The sequence below is a fragment of the Lonchura striata genome, chromosome 2, assembly GCF_046129695.1.
Source record: "Lonchura striata isolate bLonStr1 chromosome 2, bLonStr1.mat, whole genome shotgun sequence".
NCBI classification, from domain to species: Eukaryota; Metazoa; Chordata; class Aves; order Passeriformes; family Estrildidae; genus Lonchura; species Lonchura striata.
The window spans coordinates 48662330-48679067 of record NC_134604.1 but is presented as its reverse complement, the minus strand read 5'-3'; the positions used below and the strand labels follow the sequence as shown (position 1 = coordinate 48679067).

The following is a 16738-nucleotide window of genomic DNA, read 5'->3' as shown; positions in this document are numbered from 1 at the left end:
CAGATTTTCCTGTGTCTTTAAATGGTTTAAAGATATAATTATTTCAAAGACTTGAAGGATTGCTCTAAATACAGTGTCTTAATTTATATGCTTCAGGCTGTTTGCTTTTGGTACGTGGACTTGGAAAGTGATGCCTGCCAAATGTACACCAGAGGGCAGGATTAGGTAGAAAAATCTATATCTAAAGCTTCTGGAGCTCATAGCATTGATTTAAAATGATAGTTTACATAACATCAGCTGTGGAATATGCTGTTACATTCAAGATGTTTTATAGCCTTTTTATTGTTTTCTTGCATAAAGCTTAAACTTCTGTGATGCTTCATAATGCTTAATGCAGTCTTGCTTGAACAAGATGTGGTTGTTGCATGCCACCTCACAGAAATCCAAATCACCTAACAGTGACTAATTTTTACCTTCAGCAGTTTCTCCTGTTTAAAGCTCTAAAAAAAGGTGGATTTAGTGTGCTTATAATGGCTAATTTAATCTCTTTGAGGGGAGAAAGAAGGATGGATATGGACTGGGATTTTTTTTCAGGGTGGAGGTGGAGCAGGATATTTTAGTTCAGTTCAGTGTTACTGGATACAGTATTGGATTCAAGAGGTTTTTCAGCAGTTTGTAATCAGCAAGTAAATTGTATAATGGTGTGTTTATCCTTATTCAGATCTATCTAGAAATGAGCATCATTACCTGCATCATTTGTTGCATACTGACCTTGTTGATTGGTTTTCTATCACTCTTCACAGTTCCATCGCCAGGTCAGCTTCAACACCGAGTTCACAGTGTGGGACATTTTCCAGTGTCTGTCAGACAGCCTCTCAAAGCTACTGCCTATGTAAGCCCAACCGTACAAGGGAGTAGTAACAGTAGCAGTATTCCAGTGTCCAGCAACTCGCAGCTGTATTCCAGCACTGGGATCCCCATGCCAAACAAGACTGCTGGTCAAGGCATCGTGGGGCGTAGTGCTCTTCCTAGACCATCGCTGGCCGTCAATGGGAGTGGCATTCCCAGAAGTAAAATTGCACAGCCGGTTCGAAGGTGAGACTTAAACAGGCCTCAACCTCTGTGTGCATGGCTTAGGCTTAAATAGTGGGATTTTTTTACCTCCTGAATATGGAACTACAAAACACAAGCTTCTGTCTCCCAGTGCTGAGTCACTGAATGGGGGGAGATTGCTTGCCAGAAATAGTGATGGGCAATGCATGCTGGTAGCTCTAGTAGACTCTGAGAATGGATAGTGTGTAATCCCACGTGAATGGGAATGGATTGCCACCTGTCAGTAAGAAATCCAAACAAACACAAACCTCCCTCATACCATTAACTGATTTTACTTACCTTCTCCCTGACTTGTGCCTACTGTTATTTCAGTGTCACGGCGTGAGCTAATCTTAGAGTGCTCACATAAAAAGAGCTGCATCCCTGTTGTAAATGGCAGTAGTCTGTAAAAATGCAAGTTGTACCATTACAACATTGTGAAGAAGGAAATACACTGAATAGTACAGTCATGGTTTGAACCAACATCTTTTCAATTCCAGTTGGGATACAATAGACACACAGGGAATCCTGGAATATCACATAGTTGCAATATGCTGTACTGTCAAGTAAATGCAAATTTTTGCATGCAAAAAGAATGAGAGAAATTAATCTTCAAATTAATTATTTTTAGGTCAAGCAATAAAATAGGCTTGATGAAAAACATGTTTTAATCACCTTATCATAGCTGAGAGTTAAACTCTTAGCTACATGTTCTGTAATGAATAGGAATTAAGTCTTCTCAAGGAAAAACTCTCAATTTGTGTTAACTCCTCCAACTATTTCTTCACATTGCTTCCTCCTCTTGTGAGGGCCTGCTGTGTGACCACTTCATTTTCTGTTGGATGAACTGTCACTGTTTAGCTCTCATCATTTTTGTACTTTTCACTACATAGTGGCTAGATCCAGAATAAGTTCAATTGTTCACATTCTCTCTTTGGTTGAGTTACTTGGGGATTACACTGATGTGACTAACAACAGATTTTGACCAGCTGTGGTGAAACTTTGATAAAGAGCTGCCAGGTTTCTTCTTTGATGAAGACTGTACCATGAGATTTCTATTATAACCTTCTTTGCTCTCAGCAGGAAGCTCTCTCTGTTAGACTTCTTTATAGTTGAGGGTTTTCTTTCCTTTTTTCTTTTTCCTTTCCTCTACTTCATGTTCTTCTGCAGAGTCTTAAATCTTTCATAGCAACATGTGAGGAAGCCTTTCTGGGTTATGAAGACCAGTCCCTTGCTATTTTGTAACTTCACATACAACAGTCAATATTAAAGAAAAACAAAATTAAGAGGTTTCAGTGGGAGACTGAGACACTGTACTCTCAACACTGTTTTTATTAGAAACTGATTCAAATCAGTAACAAAGCTCTTTATAGTCCCAGAAGTCTGGGCTGCTGTCTCATTTCCTTCAAATGTGCCTTAGCAGCATCCTGTGTTGCCATAGAGCCAGGCATGGTTGAAGATGGATGCTCTTTGCACTGTGGGAGTGCCGAGTACACAGGACTCAAAACGCCCAGGTAGACTGGGTGTCAGCTTGCAGTGCTTCAACACCCTCGTTCAGTTTTGTAGATTCCTTTGGAAAAACACAAGCGGTTTCAGTTCATACTGACTTTCCTTGGAAGGAATTCAGTTGTCAGTTTTTTTCACTATGGTATTTTCTAATTAATGGTATTTCTGATTATCAGTTTAAGAGTCTTCTTTTGAACTTAAATAGTGTTTGTAGTCATGACTTGATTAAAAATAGAACAGGTCTTTTGTTTTTTTAAATAAATCAGATGTTTAGGGAAAGGTGCATATTCAGAGCAAATCTGTGTTCTTACCTTTTGCCAGACTGTTAAGTAGTCAAATTAGATACTTAAAGTAGTTATAACTTTATACTTAAATACTTAAAGTAGTAGATACTTAAGTAGTCAAATTAGATACTTAAAATGGATTCTTAGACACATTATATTGGGGTTGCATTGGGGAACTTCAATATTTACTGCATAGAATAAAACACTGGATGAGGGAGAGCTTTTAAAAATTTGTAATAAAAATTATAATAGCTGAGATAAATAACTTGGCTAAATATTAACTGGATTTCTCCTTACCATTAGTGATTCAAGCAGTGTAAAGAAATTGTGATAGTGTAATCCATCTCTTCTCTTCTTAGCCTTAGAACTCAGCACCTTTATTTTTTTGCTCCTGTTGAGTGTATCCACACAACCCTCAACCCTTTCTGACTCGTCTCAGGGCTTCTTGTAGACCCCAACTTCCAGTTCTCTGTGTTTTAACCTTATGCAGTGTGAAGGGCAGCGTGGGCAGCTGCCCTTAGGGCAGGGGGAGCAGAGAGGTGCCTGGGACAGCTGGGCTGCCCTGCAGTGCCCACAAAGCCAGAACATCAGTCAGCAGCTCAGGGTCTGGATCATGCCAGATACCAGGCACAAGTGTGGCAGGAGTATAAGCATACCTGTGGAGCCAAGGCTTGCTTATTCTTGCTGCCTTGTACTGGAGCCAGTTACTGCTATTCAGCTGGGGATGGAAAAGTAGAAATGCCGCTCCAAAGATCTGTTGTCTCAAACAGCATGATGTCATACCAACAGCTTGTGCTTGTTTGAAATGGTTTTCATTGCTGGCACGTTTTCTGTCCCTCTAGCAGAGATTCACCCCTGGATATATAGCAGTATTCTTACAATTATTTTCAATTTAGCTATTTTTTCTCCCTCTCTGGTTTGGTTTATTTTAAGATTATTAAACTTACTTTCTTCTTTTTTCTCTGAGAATGAAAACAGCAGTTGCAGAAAGCAGCAGAGACAGATTATGTTCTTAGACTCAAATAACAGGATTTATATCAAAGATAAATGGTGTTTACCAAAGTGGAGCTGCATAAAAGCAGCTTGGCTGAATCTAACTTTAACCAACTGTTTTTACTTAGGTGCAGTGTTTTTGCTACTAAAACAACAGAGAGTTGAAGCTGCTCTGTTGACTGACTTTCCAACTGCCTGACAAGATGTCTCTGCCTTTTTACAGCAAAAAGCATTTGGAAGGGAGAGGAGGCATCAGTAACTTAAAACAAAAGCCAGGGTAGTGTGAAAACCAGGCTTGAGGTCTGCTTTTGTATGAAATAGTGTCACCAAATTGAAACATAATTTTTTCAGTAAATTGGAGTGTAACAAAATTATGGTTGTTGCAGATTAGATACAGAGCCTGCTGTGTTACCAGTAGTTAGATGAAGTCAGATGGTTGTTTTTCCTTTTCTGAGTTTTACTTCAAATAGTTGCCTCAGTAGTACCCGGAGAGTTTGGAAGATGCTTAGAAAGTGTTTTAGAAATCCTTGTTGAGGAATGAGAGATGCAGCCCAGGTGTGAGGAGGGACTGGAATAGAAGTTGGTGGAGTTTTCCAGCTGATAAAATTCTTTGCTGCTTGCATGGTATTTTTATGAACTGATGGTTTTTTGTGCACATGCTGAGCACAATAACATTTTGAAAAGTGTTTCCCATTAGCTTTCTGCTGCCCATAGTGACAAAAATTATGTCTTTACTATCTTTAGCCCTGAAAAGCCAAATCTTGCCATTTAGATGCATCTCATTCATGACTACAATTATTCACTCAATTCCTTTTACAAATCTGTCATACTCTTCTTATTGGAAGTGGCCTTAATTTCACCGCAGATCTTTATATGTGCATTAATATGTAGCCAGAAATGCACCAGAGGGATGTCTCTAAGCAAGCCCCAAAGCTGTTGTCACTGCAGAGGTAAATGATGTCTTTTACCTTGATCTTTCACAGGAAATATGACCTCCTTTTCCTTTTTTTTACCTCCTTGTCATTTGGTTAATACAGTTTTCTTCAGCCTCCAAAACCCCTGTCATCACTGAGCACGATACGGGATGGGAACTGGAGAGACGGCTGCTATTGATGAAGGATGCCCCTCGCCAGTGGAAAACACATAATGTGGATTTCATTTACCCAGCTGGCTGGGTAACAACGATTTGGAAAAGGGGGGTCATACAGTATTATTTTTCCCCAGGATCTTGATGTGTAACCATCTACAATGCCATGTCATTTTTAAAAAATGAACATCTTATCGAATACTAAATATTGCACTTAATCAGTTACCTAACAGCTGCATTGTTATCAGACTAACAATGGCAGTGTTGGCATTTGGAACTTAAGAAAGTATTATATGTGTGCAAAATACAAGAATATTTCCTTGGAACGAACTAGGAGATTTTGTTTTTGGGCAGCTTTGCCATACTGAAATTCTGAGATAATTTATTCAGTGTAAAGGCATCACACATTTTATTTTGAATTTTGGGGTACTTATGTATGTGCTTGAAATCTTTTCTAGTGTTTTCAGTACATTTTATTTTGTATACTTAAGTTCATTTAAACTTGCCTGAACCTTGAACTACAGAGAGATAATTTAACTTTTTCTGTGCCATAAATAATATTTTTGGGGTAATGTACTTTTTTAGTGCTAGGAACATACCTTATAAAATCTTATCAATTGGCAATACAAAGCAGTATATTTATGTTACAGAAGCACAAATAAAAGGTAGCATTCACTGGAAATTGACATCCAGCTGGGTCAGCATGGTTTTGTTGGTCTATCACCATTTGTTGAATTGTTAATTTATTGTCATAGTGTTTTGTATTTAAAATGGCAGCATAAATCACATTGCACTTACAAAGGTACAGTGATCTCTAAAACTACTATTGATTTTCAGTACTTTATTACAAAGAATAAAATGGTAATGTTTTATTAACAGTTGCTTATGGAAAATGAGTTTTAATGCAAATAAATCTTTTTGATAGATCTTTTACAAAATCCAGTTGCACTAATCAATGCTTTCTTATAATGGCATATGACATAATATTTGATTACAACTGTGTATACTGCTGTTTTGGAATGTTTCAGGAAATAAAGAATCTATTTCAGCAATAATGCTCTTCTTCAGTGTGCAATGTAAATATTGTGAAAATTTAGCTACTCACATCTACTTAGCTCCATGTTTTTTACTTAACTTTTATAAAGATTATACTGGATTTTTGCAAATAGTAACTGAGTTACCTGAAAAAAAAAATTAATTGGGTTAAGAAGCCATGGTTTGACTAGAAGACAAACATGTATTATTTTCAAATCAATCTTACTATAATCTTAAGAGGCATTTTCAATGTAATGTTTAGAGCATGCAAATGTGACTTGCAATAGGAAACAGAGATTGTGTACCTTTCACTGTGGCTACAAATTTGCTCTCAGTTTTGCTCCACAGTTGCTTGAGGATCTGCTTTTCTGAAAAAGGTGAGCTGAAATAAAAAGCAGGGAGGAAATACTTAGTGATGAGTAAAACTTTCATTACGCTGAGAAGCGATGTATACTAGTGCAGTAAGATCTCTGCACAGCATAGCATTGTTTTAACAGAAATAAACAGTTAATTTTTCACACTGAAGTTATTTTAGTACAGTTAAAATCCTTTTTCTTTTCCAAAAGAATAAAAAAAAAAAAGAAGTTATCTCAGCACAGGTAAGTATTTAAGCAGGAGTGTGCCAAACTCACATTATTTGTAAGAAGCATTAATTTGAAGAAATTGCTTTTAGTTAAAGCAGTCAGTCATTTGTGTACAGTCTGTGATTGTGGTGGGGTTCAGAGGCAGCTTGGGGATGCTTTGCCTTTTGCCTGTGAGAAGGAGTTCTGCAGCTCTCATGGCTTCTGGTGCTAGGGATCCAGCACGATCTTCATAAAAGATGGATGAAGGCCCGGGGCGGTGATTAGTTTCTCATCGATGACAGCCCTGGTCTAAACTATCTTATTTTGTTCCCTAGTGCCAGGATTTTACTACTGTTCCTACATTATCTGGGACACCACAGCACCACATTATTTTCCAGTTTCTGAAATAGGTTGCAGCTGTTGGGTTTAATACTGAGTTGTACACAGGAGGGCAGTATATACTTTGAAAATACTTTCTTTGGTAGCTAAAGCTGTTTTCCTGGCTCTGAATATTACGAGCTCTTTGAAAAGATCCAGTTGTTTTTCCCTTTTTAATTACAGTGTTCCCTTGTAACACATCATATCAGGATTTGGTAACCTTATAGCTGTTCTAAGTGTTTTTGACATGTATCTGTCACATTGGATGCCATCAAGCTCTAGAAGGAAACCCAAGGTTTGAGTAGATGAATCTAAGAATGAACAGAATCACACTCATTTCAGCCATGGGCTGTGGTACTGCTGCTGTTTGCCTGTAGCTGGTGGAGCTGGCTGTCTCCCCTCAAATTTGCATCAGTGAGCCAGGGTACTGCTGTAAAGTGTCACAGATTTCACCACAAGTCTCAGTGGGAGCAAACTGAGTGGAATATCCAGCACAAAGTCACTTCTGTTGGGCTTAATTTTGTGAGAGGCAGAATCTCCTCCAGGGCAATGGGAAACACAGTTATCTTTAAAAATAAAGACTCAAACTTACTTTTTGCAAGGAAAAAATAATTTCTAAAGTGCAAGGGAGCTTTTGAGAACTCTCTTTCTCTTTGGTTCTTCTATTTTGGTCCATGAATGCAAATGCTACTCCACCATCCTTATTGCTGCATCTCAAAAATGATGTTATCACCTTCAGTCCAAACTTGGACTCGCCTCTTGAACTACTGGGTGAGTCATGACCTTTTTCCTAAAGGTCTTTTCCCCTCTCTCTTTATTCAATGGGAATAAAACCCCTATATTTCCAGTCTTTGAACTCCATAAACTGGGGCATTGTCTTTGATTTTTCCACAAGCTAATATTCTGGTTAAGTCAAAGTCTTGCATTGAAGATACAAATTTCTTTTTTTCACCCCTATATACGAAATTCATCCATTACCTCCTCACCTGAAGTGATCTTCGGCCTTATAGTGGTTTAAATATGTGAAATCTATTCAAAGTAAAACTAAGATATTTTTTCTTTCTTTCTGCTTTGACAGTGCCACTGCTTTGACCACTTCATGTGTATTGCTGATTTTCCCCTCTCTGTTGAAAAGAATGGGTGTGATCCAGTTGTACTCATCTACAAAGCCATGTATTCCCAACCCCACTATTAGTTTCTCATTGAGTCCTGAAGTCAATTCCCGTATTAAAGTCCCTGATGCCAGTCTGCATTGTTCATGCTGCAAACAAAGCACCTCCTAGCTCCCTGTTGTTCCTCACTGTGGGGAATCACTAGGCATTTTTTTTATTTCACTGTCAAATCCTTCTTAAAACAATTTTTTCTTTGACGCAGTACCACTCAAAGCAGGACAACAGTTAAATTATCAGTGTTGTCATATTTTGCTTTTAAGACCATCATTTTAAATTTGACTGGTGATTATAGCTATACTTGAACTACAAATTGTTGGAGACATAGACTGCTGTCTTTTTTCTTTAGGTTTTTAAGGCATGAAGCCCAGTAGGATTTCAGGCCCACCATTACAATGCCTGTATACTAATGTGCATACTAAAACCAGCATTTTCATACAGAAGACACAGTTTAAATATCCACTGTGAATGACAGGTGAGGTTTCATAATAAAAAGGATTTGGGATGTAGCACAATCACTCTTGAAAGCAGATATGTGGTGTTTAATCTTCAGGAATTACTTACTAATTCAGAAATACTGGTTAAAAAAGGAGGTGACTAAGCCCGGATGGCATTCCCTGAGGTGGAAATGTTATGTTCTGCTTAGTCTGGTTTAATTTTCTTTTTCCTATTTGACCAGCTCATCTGCTCAGCCATCTTTCCCCCTCATCAATATTTCTACCTCTTGCACTCCCCAGATTCAAACCTTGTAATCCCTCTCAGTGATTGCACGTGATTTTGTGGCTCTTGTGGCTTGTGTGGCTGGTGAAGTTCTTGATCATCCTGCAGATTCCCACCCTGCTATTCTGCTCCTTACTCTCCAGCCTGGGGAGCAGTGAGTGCTCATTGTGTCTTCTGTCTCCATCACTGGGACTTTCAGCTCTTACCTGGCAAGGTAAGCAGTTATGGTTAATCTGAATTAATGTCTCTGAGTAGGGGTTATGCCTCTGCATAACATTTGGATGTGACCATGCTGCCTAGTTGTTGCAAGGGGAATTCAAGGGATTATCTTTGACCTAAAGAGGCCCAAGAGGTGCTGTTTTTACATGTTCAGTTCAACAATAGTTTACAAAAGTATCTCATGGAAGGAAGGGAGTGATTAGATAAGCTTATTCTTGAAACCTCATTTCTTTTTTAAATAAGTCATTTTATATAAGCTATAATTACTTAGGTGACTTAAGCATTATGAATCTCTTACCTATAAACAAACAAGAATCCTTTGATACCCAAATGTTGATTTTGGCATAATCATGGAATGGTTTTGGTTAGAAGGGAGTTAAAAGATAATCTAGTTCCAACAGCCCCCACCACAGGCAAGGACACCTTCCACTAGGCCAGGGGTCTCCAAACCCTATCCAACCTGGCCTTGAACATTTCCAGGGATGGGGCATCCACAGCTTCTCTGGGCAAGTGTTGCTGTTCCTCGGCGCCCTCAGAGTAAAGAATTTCTTCCTAATAACTAATCTAAACTTACCCTCTTTCAGTTTGAAGCCGTTCCCCCTTGTTCTATCCCTATATGCTCTAGTAAACAGTCTCCAGCTTTCTTGTAGGTTCCCTTCAGGTAAGGTCACAATTAAGTTACCCTGAAGCCTTCTCTTCTACAACCTGAACAACCCTCATTTTCTCAGTCTTCCCTCATGGGAGAGGTGTTCTAATTCCTCTAATCATGCTGGGTGGCCCTTCTCTGGACTCACTGCAACAGGTCCATGTCCTTCCTGTGCTGGGACCCCAGAGTGGATACAGCACTGCAGGTGAGATCTCAGCAGAGGGGCAGAATCCCCTCCCTTGCCTTGCTGGCCACACCGCTTTGGATGCAGCCAGGGATGCATGTTGCTTTCTGTTCCTTGGCCAAAGGCTGGATTCCATCATGTCAGAGGACTTTTCCAACCTTAATCATTCTATGATTGCATGATTCTTGCTTAATTCTTTAAAGAAGTAAACACATTTCTTAATTCATGCATTATCTTGAGCAGATACATGATATTTATAAAAGCAGCTGATAGTCTTGTTTTTCACTGGTTCACGTGAGCAGTGGACAGATACATAGATTTGGCTATCTGAACCATGGTGAGAAGTTTGGACAATGAATAGTGGTTGAACTTTAAAATTTTTGCAGATAAATACTTCAAAAGTGTACCTATCTTGGCTCTTTGGAAGTGGAGAGAAGTTTGGTATCTAACACAGTCAAAAGGGGTGCACATTTCCCAGATGCAGATGGCAAAACTGTATGAAACTATGGCTAGATAGGCAATAGATAATGTTCACAGACTGTTAAGTGACTTGAAGAAAAATGTGAAAAATACGCAAAAATGAAGGCAAGTCTGTTAGGTATTCACTGCTTCTTTACTCAGTTCAGTCTTCTTTGAAGAGGGATTGAACATCTGAAAGAGACTGAGCTGTGCAAGTTGTTTTTGTGGCTGGGCAGAAGAAAAGCCTCGTGGCTCCTAGGCATGGAGTAGACTTGGCCATGCAGTGTGGAGCAGCTGGACAGATCCATTGCTCTGCAGTAGCCTTGTTGTTTCCCAGCAGCACAGGTGCCCGCTGCACGCCTGGCACCCAGATGCAGCCTTGGCTGCCCACTGCTTTCTGTGAAGGTACCACAGAGGAGACATTCCTTTCTTGCTAAGATCAAGTGCTTAAGAGAGTCTCATTTCTGGGGCAGCATCCCACACAGTGATACTCAAACATGTTATTTTTGTTCTGTGAGCATAGCTAAAAGATAATGTTTTGCCTTTTCAGATATGATTGTTCTGCTCTGTAGTGAGTTCTTTCACTATGTTCGTGCATTCGTTGCTGTGGTTTTCTATTTTGACTAATATTTTTAGTTAGAAGAATTAAAATAATGTTTCTTCTGTGTTAAAAAAAATTGAAATAATATTTCTTCTTTGTGTCTGTTCACTTCTTACCCCTGACATTTCTGTTGTTCCCCTAGAAAAACAAAATATTCCTTTGTCTTTGTGGCCAGACATATAGAAAGAATGAGCCTGTGGCCAAATTCTCAAACTGAGCTCTAGCAATCCAGCCAACCCTTAATGCTTTGCAGTCTCCATGCAGATGTTACTAAACAAAGTATAGTATCTGTGTCCAAGACTGAAATTTTCAGTAATAGAAGCAGCAGATAACATGATGAGGATGTCAACTGCAATATACTTAAACTGAAATTTTTGGCACCATTTTTTTTGCAATAATAGAAAGCAGAAAAGGTACTTTGAATGTTTCTTTTGCTTTTCAACCCTTCCTGCAGGAGGTTATACTAACTTCATTTTTGGAACAATTGATACATGCTTTTTCCTTTCGTATGAATTTCATTGAGCCAATACAAATGTGTTGAATTCAATTTTAGGAATATGTTAAATGAATACTAACCTCTTTATGAGACATACATTGTTTCTTGAACTGAGATATTCTAATGCTAGTATCAGGGTATAATACAGTTTCTTTACATAATGTTGCTAGTATCCCATTCAGTTCCTTTAAAATGTAAATAACTGAAATGAAAGCTCAGGAACACAGAAGAAAAAATCATTTAGAAGAACTGATATTCTTTTTAAGCCAAATAAAATTATAAAAATGTGTTTTGATTTAATCCATGTTTATCTAGGCAGTCACTGCAGCAAATTATGCAGCTCTGAGTATGTAATACATATTCAATGGAAAGGATTTTTCTATATATGAAAGAAGGAAAAAAGCATCTGACAAAAATGTATAGCTGTATCAATGGCTCACCCTTCACCATATCTAAATTCACATTAAACAACCTACTTCTGCCTTATAAAAAGAAACACTTTTAGCACCTGATCTTTTCAATCAATGAGAAACAGCATTGATGGTATAAAATGTGTCCCATCCCACTTAATTTACAGATGCAGCTACTTGGGTTGATGCAGCTGGGCTCAACTCCTTTAATTATGCTCTCATCTCACTGATAAGTGCAGTCTGGTCCAGAAGCTGTGTGTGTGTTAGTGGAGTTTATCTTGCTTCTGAAGACATCTTATTACATTGGCTCATCCTGTGCAGGAGGAGTTGTGTGATTGGGTGAGTTGGATGGAGAGAGATCATGCATCTGCCTTACAATTTTCTATACTATCAGCCTGGTAGCTGATAACAAATCTGTGGCTTTGTTATCCAGCCCTATGGTTTGTGTGTGAGCTTAGTGATTCTCTTTGATGAGGAGCCAAATGTAATTATGCACAGTCTGACAACATGGGCATGCTTTTGTGAAGCAATGAGTACTTGCAGCCCCAGCTGCATCTAGTTCAAGTGATAAGACTTTTAGCACCTCTGAAATTATACACTAGGAAAAAATTATCTCCCTGATATTGTCTTACTAATGTTCCATTTAAAATGAAGTTTTATTAATGTATTTGTACAGGTTAGTGTCTTAAAGTTTACTCAGAAAGCAGTTTATACGATGGCATTGAGTTACAATAGCTTGGAATAAAATTCAGTTACTGGACATGGATATTTTGTACTTCTCTGGAATTCCAAACTCACTGCACAGAACATTCTGTTAAAAGTAGTGGTTTAGATTGTTTTGCATTGTCAATGATCTCTTTTCCAAAGGAAACAGGAAGAAATGTGCTGTTTATTTGGCAAGCTATTTCAGACAGTTGGGATGATAATTTTCACTGGTACACAATGTCTTCATACAGAATTGAGTGTAAATGCCAATATTGATTGAAAAGTAATAGGTATTCATAAAAATCTGAGTTAACTTTATAATGTAGCAGAGCAAAAACTATCCTTAAGGAGACATTAACATAATGGAGGACTCCATCATGGAAAGCCTTAGCACCACTCCCAAGAGCAGACTTACTGTTTCCATCTGGATTAAACCAACAGTTTGCTCAAGAAATTCATGTCCTGCTTCAAAATATAAATCACAGGTGCATGTGGGGTTTGCATAAGCACAAGCATGTTTCCAAGAAAGATAGGGCGATGTGGAAATCTCGGAGTGTTTCAGCAGTGTTTTGGAATATAAACTGAAAAGAGCCTTGTTTCCTGCTGCATCATTTCATAGCCTCACTCAATATCCTGTCTACTTTATATCCTCAGTGTGAACAATATATGATAAGATGAAAGGCCGTTTACATAAAAGCAGGCCATCTCCTTGAAGAGAACTTATAAAGTACATCTCCTGTATATTCCTTTAATCTTTGTGAAGCAGTAAATGGCGGCTTTGCCCTCTGTTTTGAAACTTTTCCTTAATTCCACAGAACGGTTAAGTTTGTTGTGAAATAGTTTGGGGTTTTTTTCCCCTTTCCTCTGGGTAGAAAAAAAGATATGGGAAAATCTGTCTCATGGCATGTGTTAGCCTGCGGATAGAATCACAAAGCAGTAGAAATGAATGCATTTTCTTGAAACCTCAGTAGTACCAGAAAACCTGCCTGACATGCTCGCACTTGAGTAATGGGATTAAATGTTTGTGCTCTGGTAGTGTCTGTGGGCTGCAAGCAACTTGGATTTCATGGAATAAAGCCAAAAAGCCTTGTCCAAAGCAGCTGGCAGTCTAAGTGAGGGCATTGCCTAAGCTCTGTGCATCTTGTCATGTGAATAAAAATCTTCCAGCTTCAGGTGGACTGCAGAACTGATTACAAAAGAAGAACAGTCAGGATAATAAACTGAAAATCAGAAAACCTGGATTATCTTTCCTATACATTTTCTTTAAGGCTGATCATTTTTGTGTTCTTTCATAATTGAGTTTCTCCTTATACATTTTTTGTTTTAGCAAACTTACCATGTACATGTAGAGTTATTGCTTAGGTTTTATGGAAACTAGAGTGAAGAAAATAATTTTTTATTCTATTGAACACAGGTAGCAGTGAAGAAAAGCAGCAGAATAACACAACTTTGTAATTCAAATTTGAAAATAAATTCTTGTACAGATATATGGTGTGTAGATGGCATTATTTTGTGTTATCAATGCATTTAGTCAATGAGCAAAGTCTGGGTAGAAAGTTTAGGAATCCATAAGGAAATAATTATGCACAGCTTGTTAAGTTTTGTGATTTGTTCTGTGTGCTGATGAAATTTTGTGTTTTCATATCATGCAAAAAATAGAACAAGTACAAGTGAAAGGAAAGGGGAGAAAGAGAATCAGAAATAAAGGTAATTGAAGGAAACCACACATGTTTGAAGACAAGGAGACTTCCATAGGAGGTACTGATCTGTCATGTGCGACAACAGTCAAAAAGCCACAACAGGGAGCCACTTAATTGTCCCTATGCTTTTTCCTTTGGGCTGTATACAGAAAGCTCCTTAAAAAATCTCCAGAGACACCAAAAACAGTGGTAAGTGCTGCTCAACCTTAATCTCACACGTACTGGTTCTTATCCTGAAGGACAGTGGATTTTCTTGGGATGTTGGAGAGACAAGATGACAGAGGTATGACCTGAATTCAGGTAGCAGAATATGGAGGCAATATTAGTGTTCTCTTGTTTCCACTCTTACAGCTACTAATCCAGCTGTCAAGACTGAGGAGAAGAAGAAGAGAATGTGGTAGAAAACTGAGATAGTTATAGTTCATCTGTATTTGTTATTATGTTACATTATATTGAGGTGGCTCACAAATGTTAATAGGGAACTAGAGCATCTAACCTCTAGAACATGTGGTGTTCTGATAGTATATATTAGTTATGCATGCCGTGGCTTTTCCATCATGATTCAGACACTTTGGTGTTTTGTGTGTTACAACATCTAAATACAAATACCATTCTGTTTTCTCATATTCAGGACAGTACGTGCAGAATTGGACCCGTTCAGCTGCTGTGCACATGGTCAGGAGGTAAAACTGGATCAAGTCAAGAACAGGTTCCTGCCTTGAAGATTTAAAAGTCTGAAAAGCAAGGAAAAAAGGTAATACAATACTAAACAAAACAAACCATGTATACTTTAATAAAGCAAATTAGATATGATTTAGATTGTTTGTACTTGAAAGGGAAAGGTCTCTGGCAACTTTCTTTGGTATCTTATTCTTTTGGATTTGCCACAGGAGCTGGGCTTGAGGTATTAGTTCTGAGATCAAGGACTCTGAGCCAGAGACCACACGGCTGTGGTTATCCCTGAGTTGATGTTGACCCCTTAAAGGGGAAAGGAAGAGCAGGAGTGATAGCATCTATGATGACTTGAAAACCAGCAGAGGAAAAATAAAATGATTCTGTTATTCAATGTTATAAAATCATGTGTCTCTTTTTTTCTTCCTAGTGTGTGAGGTTCTGTCCTGCCTGGCCTTTTAACCACTTCTAAGCAGTTTTAACCAGGAAGCTTCTGTTCTTCATTTAAATTTGAATCAGCAGAGGCTGAATGACCAGAGATTAAGTCTAAGTCTGGTGAAAACCCACAAAAGAATAATTCTTCATGGAGGTGTGTAGGGGTAGATTTGATTGTGGAGGTGGGTGCCTGCATGATACAAAATGTGACGTCTACCTTTGGCATTCCTGTCCTAGTTGGCAATCCAAAATACTAAGTAAACTAAGGAAGCATCCTAATTGCTGAGGGAAAGAGAAGCACCTCAGAGCAGTGCTCCTATTAGGGCTAGCAAATGAGAAATTCTAATTAAATCCTTCCTTTTTTCTAGAGTGCAGGTGCTTGAATTAAGTCTTCAGCACAGATGACTCTGCTCACTTGGGATTCACAACCACAAATCCTCTAATGAGGGTTGACACCCACATATGTTCTTTGAAGATGCGTTTATGCTGCTAATTAAAAAGGGGCCATGAGCCAACCCCTGGCCTCAAAGCCAAATGGCACAAACTGGCTCATGACTGCACAGCTGAGGCTTCTTCTAGAACTAAATTTATCTTGGAGAGAGTTTCCTGAAGCAGCCTGAAAGGGAACCAGGGTGTGGTTTAATATTTAAACTAACATTTAAATATTGTGCATTATTTGTGGGCCTGCTGCTTAATCCAAATCCTGTCTCATATTAAGCTGTAAAGATATGCCTTGTGAGACCTGAACAGAACTACCAGCCTTAAAAGATCCTCCACTACAACAGCCCTCTATGCAGCCTCAAGGATTGTAATGTTTCCTGAAGTGGTAGACCTATTTTATAGGTTCTAAGGGCGTGCCACTGCTATGAAGTTCCCTCAGCCTCTCCTGTTAAACTGGACAGAAAAGACTGCTGGAAGCTTCAGGCCAGCGAGAGAGAATAACTTTGCATAACTCTGAATGTTAAGGGAAAGGAAGCACCATGTTGGGTTTGGTTTAATTGGTTGATTTTCTCCTGGGACTATTTCTGTAGATTAAACAGGTCTTAAATACAGGAATTACCATGCAGTTTAAATGTCTACAGTTCCTTTTATTTGCTCTTTTTCAAAAAAAAAAAAAAAAATTAAGAAAAAAACCAACAAACAAACAAACTTGGAAAAATCCCCAAAGAGGTTACTGTAAAGTAGTCATGACATGTAGGTATAAGATGTAGATGCAGACTGTATATATGATCACAGAAAGAATTGTGTTCAGCAGGAGAATCTGAAATGCATCTGTTGTAATATTGCCTTTTTCACTGCTTTTTTCTGGAAGAGGCTGCAGCTGTTAGAGGTATTCAGCATTGCAAACCTCTATGCAGGTGGTAGTAACTAGCTTCAGCAGACAGAACCTGTGGTTTCTGCCTGTTTGGGTTTTATTCCTGGACATGGTTTACAAGAGTTATAA

General features: G+C 38.5%; 1 protein-coding gene across 3 annotated transcripts in view; it reads left to right on the top strand.

Annotated features, from left to right (window-relative positions):
- Positions 1-5957, top strand: part of SLAIN1 (SLAIN motif family member 1) — a 44669-nt gene extending 38712 nt beyond the window's left edge. For all 3 annotated transcript variants that reach the window (XM_021548043.2, XM_021548044.3, XM_031504907.2), the window contains 2 exons: positions 744-1035; positions 4853-5957. In XM_021548043.2, the coding sequence (XP_021403718.2) occupies positions 744-1035; positions 4853-4928 (368 nt within the window). In that variant the 3' untranslated portion in view covers positions 4929-5957. The remainder of the gene's footprint in view (positions 1-743; positions 1036-4852) is intronic.
- The last annotated feature ends 10781 nt before the right edge of the window (positions 5958-16738 follow it).